Below are 15,095 nucleotides of genomic sequence, written 5' to 3'. Positions count from 1 at the left end.
GTAAGCAACCCCTCCAATAAGGGCCTAATACTCAAAATATACAAAGAACTCATATGACTCAATAACAACAACAACAACAACAACAAATGATCCAATCAAAAAATGGGCAGAGGACCTGAATAGACAATTCTCCCTAGAGGACATATAAATGGCCAACAAATATTTGAAAAGATGCTCAACACCGCTAGCTATTAGGGAAATGCAAATCAAAACCACAATGAGATATCATCTCACACCTGTTAGAATAGCTCTAAACAGGACAAGTAATAACAAATGTTGGAGAGGATGTGGAGAAAAAGGAACCCTTATATACTGCTGGTGGGACTGCAAATTGGTACAGCCACTATGGAAAACAGTATAGAGGTTCCTCAAAAAAACTAAGAATTGATCTACCATATGCTCCAGCAATCCCTCTACTGGTTATTTACCCCAAAGACTTGAAAACCCATATCCGAAAAGATACTTGCACACCGATGTTCATAGCAGCATTATTCACAGTGGCCAGGACATGGAAGCAACCGAAGTGTCCTACGATAGATGATTGGCTAAAGAAGCTGTGGTACATATATACAATGGAATATGACTCAGCCATAAGAAGAGATGAAATACTGCCATTTGCGACAACATGTGTGGACCTCGAGATAATCATGCTAAGAGAAATAAGCCAGATAGAAAAAGTTGAAAACCACATGATATCGCTTATGTGTGAGATACAAACCTAAAAGCAACAAATGAGCAGGACAAACAAACTGAGACCCATGGTCATGGACAATAGACTAGTGGCTACCAGAGGGGAAGGGAGAGTGGGGAGAGGGGAGGTAGGTGGGGTAAAGAGGGTCAAATATGTAGTGACAGCAGAAAATCTAACTATGGGCGGTGAACACACAATGCAGTATATATATGCGCCTTACTGTTGAGTTGTACACCTGAAATTTACTGGATTTCATTAACCAATGTCACCATAATAAAAAATAATAATATTTATGTGGTCATACAATGTAAAGCAATTAACTTGACAGAAAATATGACAATAATATATTGGGAGATTTTGGAGTTGGAAATTGGGGAGCTAAATCCCCATGTATTATAAGAGAAACTCAGTAAATAGTGCCTAGAATCAATAAAACAAAAAATAGCAGTATAAGCATATTATTTAGATATGGGATGGTAAATCCTGAAGAAACAGGTATAAGAGTTGAAAGTGGTTCTCCAGGAATGGAACTGAAATACAAAGGGGTGGAGTGGGGAACCCTGCGCATGGAGATAAGCCTTATTTAGGACAGTCGTTTAAACTATGTGTGTATCAATTTCCTATCACTGTTGTAACAAATTACTACAAACTCAGTGGCTTAAAACAACGCAAATTTATTATCTTACAGTTTTGGAAGTCAGAAGTCTGAAACGTGTCTCACTGGGCTGAAATCGAGGTGTTGGCAGGGCTGAACGCCCTCCAGAGGCCCTAAGGGAGAACCTGTTCCTTGCCTTTTCCAGCTTCTAGAGACTAGAGACTGTCGCATTCCTGGGTGGCTGGCCTTGTCCAGTCAGCAGTCACATTACTCTGAACTGTTTCCGTCGTCCTATCTTCTTTTCTGACTCTTGTCTGTACGTTTCCCTAATAAGGGTGATTACATTGGGATTATATTGGGCTCATCTGAATAATCCAAAATAATCTATCTCAATATCATTAACTTAATCACATCTGTGAAATTCCTTTTACCAGGTAAGGTAAAGTAAGGTAAGGTAAGGTAACATAGTTATAGGTTCCAGGGATTAGAATGTAGACTTCTTTGGTGGAGTGACATTCTGCTTACCCTAATGTATCTGTATTATTTTAATAGAAATATTTTTTAAAACATGCACTCTTTGATCTAACAATTCTACTTCTAGGAAATAATGCTAATGGAATGATTAGTCATGTGTATGAAAATCTGTGTTCATAGACATTGTTTATGATGCTAAAAAAATTATAAGCAACTAGATGTTCATGATAAAAATGTTTAAGATATAGCTATAAAAAGACTACTATGTAGAATTAACCATTATGCTATAGAGCTTTATGATGAATAAAGTTGTTCACTGTTTAAGTAACAAAAACAAAATATTAAATGGCAAGTTTGCCACTATCAAATTTGTTTTAAAAGTGTGTTATGTGTAGAAAATGTGAGCGTTTTTGCATATGTATGTACATATATGTAATATGAGTATATATAGAGACAGAGACAGAAACAGAAAGAAGAAAAATGTGCACGTGCATGTGCGCTCGCACGTGCGTAGTGGTTATATATGTGCCAGAAGCCCGAAAGAATTGAGAGCAAAGTGTTAACTGTGGTTGCTACTGAATGGTAGGAGTACAGGTAATTTTAATTTTCTTCCTTATGCTTTCACAATCTCTAGGATTTTTCCCTCATCAGGCATGCGTTACTCTTACAACCAGAAAATAAGTTATTTCCATTTTGCAAAAGTAAATAACTTTTAAAAATGAGCATCTGAGATCCTAGAGATTAATCATGGCAACAACTGTCACCAAAGATTGATTACACGTGTAGCAATTAGCACACCTAAGAAAAGATGTCAACCACCCTTACTAATTAACACTGAAATGTGGTTTAGCTCTAAATGCTCTAGAAGTATGTTGAAGCCATGACTATAAATTTCCATATCTTGTTCTTTTTAGAATCTTTGTCTATGCTAAGGTCTGGGATGCAGAACTCCTCAGTGGGCGCTGAAATCTCTTGATTTTCAAGCAGCATTTGAAAGAGGCAGCTCAATTCCCTTTCTTGCCCATTAGGTGGGGCAAGAAAGCTTTAGAAGAGTCCCTATCTGCTAAAACATGAACAGGAAGAGACCAAATTGCAGGGGGAAGGGGGAAGACAGGTAGAAGGGCTCAGAAGTTATCCCAGTCCACTTTGGTGGGATGTGTGCTAAAATTATTCTAGGATGAAAACTGTTTGGAGAGAGTTTTCTAGAAAATATCAAGTCGAGAGTCTATACAATGGGGTTCAGTACCTGACAATCACACCCATTACCAAGACTTTTTTCTAACATTTTAAAATTAAAATATCTCTGGTTGAAATGCAAATTAAAACAACACCGAGATGCCATTTTTCACAAATCAGACTGGCAAAAATTCAAAAGCTTATCAACACACTCCTCCAGCCAGGCTCTGGGGAAACAGGTGGAGAAGGTAAGAATGCAGGCAAATAAGCACATGAAAAGAAGTTCGACTTCACTAGTCTGTTAGGGAAATGCACATTTAGGCCACAATGAGCTGTCACTTCACACCTACTAGAAACAAACAAAGTAACTGAAGCTTGTGAGGATATGGAACCGGGGGACTCTCATTCATTGCTGGCCAGAGTGTAAAATGACACAGCAGCTGCTTAGGAAACCGGTTTGGTCATTTCTTACAAATTTTAAACATATATTTACTATATGACCTGGCGATCTTATTTCTGGGCATTTACTCAAGTGAAGTTAAAAGACATGCTGACAAAAAGACCTGTAACTGCCAAAAGGTAGAAGCAACAGATGTCTATCAAGTAGTGAATGGATAAGTAACTTTTGGTACATCCAGACAATGGATTACTACTTAGCAATAAAAAGAAATAAATTAGTGAAATATAAAACGTGTCCTTGTTTGGGGGTGGTAGAGGGGATTGCTCACAAAGAGGCACGAAAGAACTTTTTGGGGCAATAAATATATTCTATATTTTGACTGTGGCTGTAGTTCAGTAGGTTTGTCATACTGAACTGTATGCCTAAAAAGATGAATTTTACTGTGCATACATCATCCCTTAATAAGCAAGCCCAACTTTAAGAAAGAAACTCTGCCTGGGTCTGAATCCCAGCGCTGGCATTTACTAGCTGGTGATCTTGGGCAGGTTATTTACCTTTTCTGTGCTCAGTTTCTTCATCCGTATAATGGAGACAATGATAGTGCCTACCTACTTCATAGGGTTTCTATGAAGATGGAGAGTGCTGGAATGTTGTCTGACGCAGTGATTGTTTAGTACATGAACTGTTATTCTTATGGTCCAAATAGATAAGTCTGAGTCTGAAGGCCTGCCACCTGCCCTGCACACCACACTGGGTATTTACAAAGAGCACATGGGATAAAGATGAGATTAAGTGATGGCTGACCATTCAAGGACAGATTTAAAAAAAAAAAAAAATTGGAAAAAAGCAGAATCTGAGAGGACTGCCTGTATTCTGAGTCTCTCTGTGAATTAGAAAGCTATTAACTGAGATCACGAACGAAGAACACTTTTGGAGTTCAGTCCAGTTTCAAACAGGATGAGTTTGAGATGGTTGTAGGGCATTCAGGTGAAAATTCTATGTGACAAAATAGAAATGTGTACAGAGCACATGGAGAGAGGTCAGGGGTAGGGGCAACGTTTTAAAAAAATGTTAATGAACAGAAAATGGAAGGACCTGACTCTCCAGATGGAAGGAGCCCACCAGGAGTTCGGCGCAATGAATAGAAGACCCATTGTTGATAAAGTTCAGGGTATCAGAGAAAAATTGGAAATCTTTCAGAGGTCAAAAAAGTAAAACAGTTCACATATATAGGAATAGGAGCCAGAGAAATGTTTTAAAAATAGAAACAAAATGATTTTGAACCTATTTTAGATATTTCATTTAAGTGGAATAATATATGTCCTTTTGTGACTGGCTTATTTCCCTTAGCACATTTTCAAGGCTTGTGCCCTTGTAGCCTGTATCAACACTTCATTTCTTTTTATGTCTAAGATCCCATTGTATGGATACACCACATTCTGTTTATCCATTCATCTCTTGATGGACACTTGGGTTGTTTCCACTTTTTCGCTATTGTGAATAGTGCCATTATGAACAAGTCTGTGAGTTTTTGTTTCAATTCTTTTGAGTATATATCTGTCACTGAGTTCAGCCACTCAAAAGCCAATACCTGAGAGACAAGTGTTGTGTAGAGAGGAAAGGTTGCTTTTTTTCAGGAAACTGGCAGCCTGAGAAGACTGTGACTACTGTCTAAAGACCATCTCCAAAGTTGTAGACCAACTAGAAGGCTTTTAAAGAACAGGAAGGGGAGGGGAACTTCCAGGGAACTGAGAGTCTGGGTTTCTTTAGTCATAGATAACGCTTTTTCACATCAGACTCCTGCGTATTGGTCGTAGCTACCTTGGAGACATTCTTTCCTTCTGTAAAACAAACTCAGAAAACTCTCCTCCGGACCCTGAAGTTATCTCCTTCTGCTTGACAAAGAAACAACACATAAGCAACACAGAATTATATTGTGAGAATTAGGGGTGCTGGGTCGAGGAACCAAGATTCTGCAAAGTCTCTCATAATTGTGAGTCAACGACATTATCTTAAAAGCAAAGGCAGAAACTAGATATTGTATGACTGTTGCCATTGTTTAAGCTAGCGTTGTTTTGTGTTTAACTAGCTATATTTTTCTATTATCTTGAGCGAAATGTACTTTTAAACATTTCTCCTCAACTTTCTTAACAGTCCTTCAGAACACATCTAACATAATTTCTTAATCTTTGACTATAAACTCCATGACAACCAAAGCAATTGAAACATTTAGTTAAAGCCTATATACCTTTATCTTAATTAAGAATTATTTAATTCTAGCTGTCAAAAATACTAATGGCATTAAAGTCACAAGGGGCTCAGCTACATAGCTAAGAGTGGAATTGCTGTGTCATATGGTAATTCTATGTTTAGCTTTTTGAGGAACCTCTTGGTAACGTTTTCATCACCACAGTTGTTAAAAGACCATAAAGTTAGCAGCATTGTGTTCCCTGCAACCCCTTGCAGAAACTCATCAGCAAGAACTTCTCAACATTAAAGTCAATTTCTTCTGTACTAAATATTAAGCATCATTAGAAGGGATTAGAATTTGAGGTAATAATTTACTTTAGAAAATTATCTGTAAAACTATACCTAGTTTTTAATATCTTAAATGATATATACAGCAAAGACAACAAACAAGCCCTCTAAATTTTAATATGATAATTCAGAGTTTCCTAAGACATTTTAGCTTTCTGAGAATGGGATTCTATCCCTTGCCCTCTAAAATACATAAACTTGAATGTCATACAAATTGCAAACACTTTTTAAACATGTGACTACCTGTAAAGACTGAATATACAGAAAATATTATCTCAACTACCAAAAAAGGCTCAGAAAGACTAACGAAAAAATTACTAAAATGTTAGTTTACACTAAATATATATGAGCAGTGTGACTATGAATTTTTCTTCCTTTTCCATATAATATTATGTACTTTGTCAGTTTTTTTAAAAAAAAAAGCAGTAAAATGAACTTATATTTAATTATGTTAAATATTATAAATTAATGTTTTTTATTTAAAAGTCAACAACACATACTTAAATAAGGTTACCCACATTTTATGATGTGAGAGGAGGTAATGGCAGGGAGCAAAACCCCTCTGGACTAAGGTGAAGTAGGCAGCCCTGGAGGGAAAGCTTGTTTACATGGATTTTAGTAACAGACAATGGATAGGATGAAATATCCTTAGCAGATTTTTAAAAGAATGACTTTATCTTATGAAAATGATACATTCATTATAATTCCACTGATACAGCAAAGAACAGAGTTGCTTATACTCCCACCACTTAAAAACTCACCACTGTTAACAGCAGGTGGGCATGTTTGCAGACCTCTCTATTCATATGTATAGATAAGACTGATGGTGGGAATCATTACACTTTTTATTTAAAAAAGTTTTAGAGTTAATTTTATTTGACGGCTAAAGAAAGAAATTAGAAATGAAACTGAAGGGGCAGCTGTACTTCAGATAATGTTTCTTTACCATAGGGCTATTGGTTCCTAAAAGAGCTTGCATCAGAATGCCCTGGAGGGCTTATTAAAACAGACTGCTGGGCCCCACCGCCAGAGCTTCTTATTCAGCAGATCTCCGGTGGGACCAAGAATCTGCACTTCTAACGAGTTTGCAGGTGATGCTGATACTGCTGGTTGAGGACCACCCTTTGAGAACCACTGCACAAAGATCAAGGAAAATACTGAAAAACTTAAGGATGGTCATTAGGGTTTTTTTCCTGTATTATAAAATACAATCTTAAACATTAAAACTCGATATGACACATGGCCATGAAAGATGAGGTGGTCGGTAACTTCGTTTTCCTTCTACTTTCTCTCACCCATGTACCAACTGATCGATGTATTTAAATTTGTCAAGATTGATTATGTCCTATTCTACTGTTTTAAAATCTTAGTTCTGTTATTTTAATGGGCTCAGAGCTCATAACCATTCCCTTTATCGGAACTTTGTTGGAAAACCTGGTCCCCTCTCTTCTGGGTTCCCATTAAATGTTCAGAACAGGGGTTCACTGAACTGAGTCAAAGGTCTATCATATTCATTGGGCTTTGGCTTCCACAGGTGGCACTGAGACCTGGGAAGTGCCTCGTCCTGGGAATTCTTCCTCTTTGCTGAGGTCATGAGGTGGTAGCAAGGGTTTTCCTTCGCTTTCCTCCACGTGGCCTGATCATCCCCCATCAGTCCCTGTGCTCATATTGGGGCCCACATCACCAAGATGTTGTCAATAATTTACTCAGTGCTCATCAGGGGTGTGGGGGAGGGCTTATAGTCACACCACACCTGCTTCATTAGCATCTTCTTCCTACACCTTCTTTGTCTGGTTGCTGCTGGGAGATTTGTGGCTGCCGGTTATTGAGTTGGCTAGATAATGGGAGACTTTCTGATCCAGCTTTACTTTTCCTGCTTGTGTTTGGAAGCATCTCCCATCTTTTTTTTTTTTAACTACTCAAAAATGTAGGATTGGATAAAACATGGTCCGTATTATGCATCTACATAAGTTATTGCAACATAAAAATGATATTTTTCTCCAATAAAAAAACGTATTCTCTAAAATATTTATAGTTTTCTCTGTGATAGGATTATGGATTTTTTTAAATTGAATTTTATATTGATCTAATTATAGATTTACATGAAGCTATAAGAACTAATAAAGACAGATCCCATGTACACTTTACCGTTTCTCCCAACCCATCAAATTTTAAAAGCAGCAAAACCAACACAGCGGTGACTTTGGAGGTTTGTGAAACCAATAAGAAATGTGACATGGGAGGGGGCGCTCAACGAGAAATACCAACGCTTCTCTGAACCTTTTGTATATATATCCAGTATAGTACTTACGCTCTATGTTGTAAGTCTTTGTTTTTGCGAATCTCTTCCCCAAAAGTTGATAAAGTTCCTCAGAGCAAGAACTGCGTCTTATCTTTGTCTTCCCAGTGCCAGGGAAGGGCCTACCACACAGAGGAGGAAGAGAAGGCAGTGGTATGTGATTTAACAAAGCATCTTCTCTTCTAAAGTCTTATGCATCAGTCAATTCAAATTCCAGTCAAAAATTGCTATAGATAACCTTTTGTTCAACCTCCACAAGAAAATTCGGTATTTAGTTCCTAATAAACATGTTCTACTTGTTACTCATTCATTCAACTAATATTTAATGAGTTTCTACTATGTGTCAAGTAGGATGCTGGGAGCTGGCAATACTATGGTGAACAAGACAAGACATGGTACTCTAAGTCATAAAGTAAGCCTTTCTTTTTTAGGCTTTAGATCTTATGCATACAATGTTTTTTGAATACACTCATGCTACAAAGAGGTATTTTTGCAAATAACATGCTTTGCATTTTGAGACAGCGCCATAAGAATATCTGAATATACCTAGAATGATTAATATTGAATTGACCATCTCACTCTGAAGTGCTACAATAAAAAAAAATAGAGCTAGAGAATCAATGCTGTTTACCAAATTACATGTCTATGGCTTAATGCCCGTTTCCCCTTTCAGACTGTTCATACCATAAAGAAAGGCTCTGTGCGTCTTGTCCTCTTGTTCACTGCTGTAATTTTAGCACAGAATCTGTGCAATAAATATGTGTTAACTAAATGGTTAAATATTTGAGGCTCATAACTGTTTCCCAGATTATGGGAATAAACAAAATAAATTATTTTTAAATTTAAGGCAGATGTTATGAGTACCTAACAAAATATAAAACTGTCATACTTGTGTGCATGCATTGCTTTCTTACCATATGTGGAATGTTAAATATATTTGGAAAACCTGACCTATAGAGATGGTAGACAGCATAAGACAGGCCATCTAGCTAAATTTGTTACCTGATTTTAATGCAAGTGTTCTAACCCTGCCCCCTTACTGCAGACCCACTAAGGAATGGCTGCCCTATCTTTTAAATATGTGTAAAAAATATTTGTAGTAAGATTTTTCAAAATCCAGTCGTGAAAAATCAAGTTCTTACCAGATTTTGATTTAGAAAGTCATGTTTAGAAAGTGCAGAAGTGTTTTAAACATCAACAGGTCCTACGCAGGGCTGTAATTCTCATATGAATTAAAATAATGTTCTCACAAACTGGCACGTAACTTCTTTAAGCATAAGGAGCAACGATATTTTATTTTATTACAAATAAACATTTTACAAAAAACTTAATTGGCAATGTATACGTACTATTAAGCAGAACACAAAAACATAAAGAAATAAGGTACTGGGCCTAAAATATCATTTAAAATCCCACCAATTCTATCTTATACATAGTAGGTACTCGATACAACTGAACTTAAAATAAACACTTTATAGTATGTGCTTGCAAAATGTGTAATGCTGTGGTAATAAAGTACAATTTCCAAATATGAGACTGTCAAATTTTTAAAAAGCCTTTAAAAATATGATATGCACAAGCTTGCCCTGAGGGAAAGTAAGATGGAATATGGATTACGAAATCTTCACATATCCTCCACAATAACATTTTGAAATTGGAAAAGAGCAAACGGTTATGGAAAAAAACTGAATGAACCAATTACTAAAAATTCAGTGCACTCATAACTACCTGATGGAATATTTGAAGCACCTTTTCTCTCACCTTCTTATATCATAATATGAAATGTATGAATTATATAGGCCTTAATCTTCAGAAACTTAAGAAAACTTCAAGTTATAAGCCAAAATGTCATCAGAAAAAGAAAAATCTGATATAAAATTTGCTACTGTAAGGCCACTGTTTAAAGTTCTTTCATGTACAGACAGTATACAATTCAGATATTTTGTTTTTATTACATCAGCAAAATTTTCAACATAGAAATGTTTGGATATAACTCAGTTTAAGTTCCCTATGAAACCATGCTCAGAGAAAAATTCAACGAATAATGCCCTTTTGAAACCTTTTGCAAAAGAAATTGTAGTTAATACAACATTTCAATTGAATACTGTAATTTAAAAGCAATTAAGTGTAAAAAAGTTGCAGCATTCCACTACAGAAAAATAAAGTTATTTTATCAAGAAAGTTACACTTAGTGCTTTAGTGCCAATTCTAACTTCTGACAAAAAGAGATGCTCCCAAATATCGTCCTGTAGTGTCGTTTCCATTTGCAACAATCCCCGATTAGATTGCTGTGGCAATGTTTGCATATCCCTATTGAAAGAAAACAAAAGAAATATGGACTTCAAGAGAAACATCGGGCATAACATCTGAGCTAGAGTTTTGTTCACATTACCTTTCAAAGTATTTTAATTTATATATACTACTTGCATCCAAGATCCCCAACAAAGGTATGTGTAATCCCAAAGACAAAAGTAACAACACCACACATCAAAATGGATATCAAACGATATCAGTAGGACAAAGAAAATATATGGCACTTGATACACTGGTATTAGTGATGAAAATGGCATTCTGTTATTGTGTGAGTTTCATTGGGACATCTCCGGCCGCCCCCGCCCCCCGCAAAAAAAAATTCAAGGCTCTTAAGCTTTAGTCCCTCAAGTACCGAGCCTGACGTGACACACATACAACTTCAAAGTGGCATTTTATCTTTGTCATCATATGGTATCTAATTCTAAAACTATATGGACTCTTCTAGCTTGGCTGATAACAGCAGAGAAAGCTATGGGTGGGGGGAGTTTTCTTGCTTTTGGATGGTTACCAACAACATAAAAAGATGTAAGGCTTCAAAAAACATAGAAAAAGAAATTCACAAGAACAGTAAGGCTATAATTAAAAGGTAATAAATGTGGATTCTCTACTGTGATGCTATGCAAAATATTAAATTACCAACCACGAACTGGACATAAGACCATGCAACTACTGAAAGAGCAAAAATGGTAGAATGACATGTTTTTCTGGTACATTACACATATGTCCTTACCTTTTACTAGGTTCTTACATTATTAAAACTGAAAGAAATGTAAAAGTTGATTTATTTTTTTTGGCATTTATATTAGTATGGAAACAGTGAATTCCAAACAAAAACAGTACTGATAGAAAATCTTATTCTTCTTTCTAATTTGGTTAACGAAATGTTCAAAATACATGCATATATATTTTATCAACATCATTCCTTTAAACAGAGGTAGACCACTGTATCCTATCTCTTTACTCATTATATAACATAAAAAATCATATACATTGACTTTAAAATATCTGTTGCCTACTAACAACTTTAAAAGGAAATTCTAACTACAATAATTCTTGAATTTTCAACTGAAATACCTTGTTTATAAAAATGTACAATTATTCCGAATAATATTCACCCTTGACATAACTGCTTCTACACCATCTCTTGAATTGACCCCTCCATTCTTCCAATTATTTGAAAACCTAATTAAGCAGAATGCTGAACTAGATATACAAGCACCACCCTCATCCAGGTTTTTATAACTTAATATTTGTTCCATTGCAAATGTCCCCTTGTTAGTCTGACTACCCACTGCTCACCAAGTGGTTATCCTCAAGGACCACTTTCTCCCTCTCAGTCAAGGAAGCTGTCCTATTACCACATCACATTCTCAATATTCTGACCAGTTTTTGAGGGCCTATATAATTTGTATAGCCCTATCTCTATCCAACTCTACATCTACTGCCAAACACAGATCTTTAGCTGTAGCCCCTTCTATGTCTTGTATACTCCATGACTCGGCTCACAACCTATCTCTTCTGTGAATAAAGTAGAGCTCAAGGAACTCAGCATAGATTCCCTGACCATTCCTAACATATTGATCTCTCTCTCCCCTTTAGGCATGTACTATCTGTGAAATTAAGCTGTTCAAAAATATGGTTGTAGGAAAGAGTTAATATAGCATACCTGACTGCTATCCTTTGAAAGGCCTACTTACAAGGTTGGCCCTTGGCTGGCATCTGGGAATTTAGATTTCGGGAGGGTTCACATCCCTGATGAGTGTCTAAACTGCGCAGACAATACAGTCTATGCTTTCTTTCTGAGAGTCTGGAAAGTGGGTATGTGCCTGGCAGGGACTGCCTATGAGACCGGTCCCCAATAAAAACCCTAGGCACTGGTAGTTTATCTTTTCATCAAATGAGCTTCCCTGGTTGGCAACATTTCACATGTGTTGTCACAGCTCAGTGCTGGAGGAAGTCCTGTGTGGCTCTACGGGGACAGGACTCTTGGAAACTTGCACCTAGCGTCCTCCGGACTTTCCCCAGGCGCCAATGCCCTTTTTCTGATTATGCTGTGCATCCTTCCACAGTAACACATCATAGCCATGAACGTCACTATAGGCTGAGTCCTGAGTCCTCCTAGCGAATCACTGAACCTGGGCTTGCTGTTGGGGACTGCTGACACCACGGCTGCTGTCCATTAACTTTTTAGAGCTACTGATGTGTGTGTGTGTGTGTGCGTGTATGTGTGTAACACACACACACACACACACACACACATATATTAGATTTGATTCATTCAACAAGAATTTTCTAAAGATGGACTATATGAAAGGCAATAGGGGAATATATGAAAACTAATGAGGTACCTCTATCCTCAAGGAGTCGACCATCTATTTGGGGAAATAGGAAGGTAAACAGAAACAGTTAGAGAACAAAAAAACCAAGAGCTAAAGAAGGAGCTTTGGTAAGGCTTTACAGCGGGTCTTAAAAGGAAAGCATGGTTTTAAAGAGGCTATTTCTAGCCAAGAGAACAGCAGGAACAAAGATACAAATACATGAAAACATCTGTTATGCTCCAAAAGGCAGAGGGCCCATGGAGAAACGTAGTTATAAAAGTAGCTTAGGGCTGGACGTGGCTAACAAGTCTAATCTCTTTTTTCATAGGCAACAGAATCCCTGGAAAGTGTTGGCACAAGATTGATATGATTCAATCTGTGTTTCGGGACAATAACTGTCCTAGTAGTGAAGGGATGGAATAAACAAATCTCGGGAGGCAGGGAAACAAGTTAGAGGCTCCAAAGAGTTCAAAGACAGACAAGGAATATATAAAAATGCAGCATACAGTAAAGGTGGCATTTTCAATTAGTGGAAAAAGGACAATTTATTCAATGAACAGTGTTAGAAAAACTGACTGTCCATTGGGGAAAAAATTAGATCCTGACCTCACACTGGATCATACAAACAAATTCTAAATGGAATAAATATTTATGTTAAAAATTTATAACCATAGATTTAACCTTTATGATTATAAAAATAACCATAAGGAATTTTTATAAGCGTAAGCGTGATATAAAATCTGGAAGCTGTATAGACAAACTTGACTGATTCAGGAACGTTTACAAGTTCAGTAACGTAAAAGCCACTATAAACAGCTGACAAACATAAAATGAATGCCAGCAAAATGTACGACAGGTTAATAATACCCTCAGTAAATCTGGAGCTCTTACAAGTCAATAAGAAAAAGTACCATCCTTCAACAGAAACACTGGCAAAGCACAGAAATAAGGAAATTGAGGGAAGAAATAGAAATGGCCGATAGACACAGAAAATATTTACTCACATGATTAATAATCAAAGAAAGGCAAATGAGAACTATTTTCTGCTATTAGCTTGATAAAGACTGATAATGTGGAGTGCTGGTTAGGGTGTAGGTAAACAGGCCCTTTCATGTACCTCTGGTGAGAACAGAAATGAGTAAAAGGGGCACTATGGCAAGGTACCAGAGTGTCCATGTGCTCAGTGATATTACTGAAAATAATGAAAACCTACAAGCTATCCTGAAGTCATCAACAGAGGCTTGGTTAAGTAAGGCAAAAATCATCAAACATACCCTTAGGGGGTAAATGATGACTTCCCAAGGAGTATGTGGGTGTGGGTAGTTTGGAGGGAATTAATGTCCAGATCTTCAAATTCCCAACACTTGCTTTCCAAAATTAACCTGCTTGCACAACTGATTAAGGCTGGTTCCCCACCTCCCACTTTATATGAGAAAGATACACCTTCTCGTCCCGAATTTTACTACTTTGCATTACCTGGGGACCCCTAAAAGAGGGGTAACTGGAACTACTGGTGGTATAATGTGAAGAAAATGAACCCACCCTAGCAGCTAGTGATAGATACCATACTAGGTCCGATGGTTTCCGACTCCTTGTTTTTAATAATAGAAAGAGGACAAAATCAAGCTGTCAGTGAAAGAGCACTCAAAATACTTTTTGATGATAGATCATTAAATGATTTTTCTGGCCTATAATTCATAGTGAGTCCAAAGAACTGAGTGACATGGCTATATTAAAAGTGCTTTCATTTCCATCTATATAATCATATAAACAAGGTTTCTCAGGACTTACATCTATAAAAAGAAAAAAACAGAATTAGAATGGATACTTGTGAACACTATATTATACTACTAGCAATAAGTAATATTTATCTCCGAATACATGAACTAATTGAAAAGAGTTTTTATTTCTAATAAAACTTCTTTTGTCTAACCGATACGGAATAAAACCTGTAATGTATTTGATGTTTTCATCAACTATAATGTTAACTCAAACCTAGAGGAAATACTTAACACCTAATAGTCCCAGAAATCTATTAACATTATGTGTCAAATTTGATTTGGTGATCAATAAAAGACTTTCAAAGAAAGTCTATGGGGGAAATGAAATGAATTCCAAATTCGAAGCAAAAAGGGGAATGATGTAAAATTTCTCACTGTTAAAAGTGCTTCTTTGTACATTTTTTAAAAATGGATAATGTTAGTTATCAAATTCTTTCGGTGTGTAGGCTCCGCTGAAGAAATTTAAAAGAATAATGTAACGGTTTTAAGACTCTCAGTATTTACAACATG

At 36.6% G+C, this 15,095-nt stretch overlaps 1 protein-coding gene across 6 annotated transcripts in view; it reads right to left on the bottom strand.

Annotated features, from left to right (window-relative positions):
• Positions 1–9,438: 9,438 nt before the first annotated feature.
• The window catches only part of BCLAF3 (BCLAF1 and THRAP3 family member 3), a 53,090-nt gene continuing 47,433 nt past the window's right edge, over positions 9,439–15,095 (bottom strand). For 4 of the 6 annotated variants that reach the window (XM_039852240.1, XM_039852236.1, XM_039852235.1 and 1 more), the window contains one exon: positions 9,439–10,485. In XM_039852240.1, the coding sequence (XP_039708174.1) occupies positions 10,362–10,485 (124 nt within the window). In that variant the 3' untranslated portion in view covers positions 9,439–10,361. The remainder of the gene's footprint in view (positions 10,486–15,095) is intronic. The other 2 variants (XM_039852237.1, XM_039852238.1) reach the window with 1 other exon arrangement.

The sequence above is a fragment of the Pteropus medius genome, unplaced genomic scaffold, assembly GCF_902729225.1.
Source record: "Pteropus medius unplaced genomic scaffold, Ma_sr-lr_union100, whole genome shotgun sequence".
Classification (NCBI taxonomy): domain Eukaryota; kingdom Metazoa; phylum Chordata; class Mammalia; order Chiroptera; family Pteropodidae; genus Pteropus; species Pteropus medius.
Note: the sequence above shows the minus strand (reverse complement) of the source record. Positions and strands in the feature narration are given on the sequence as shown.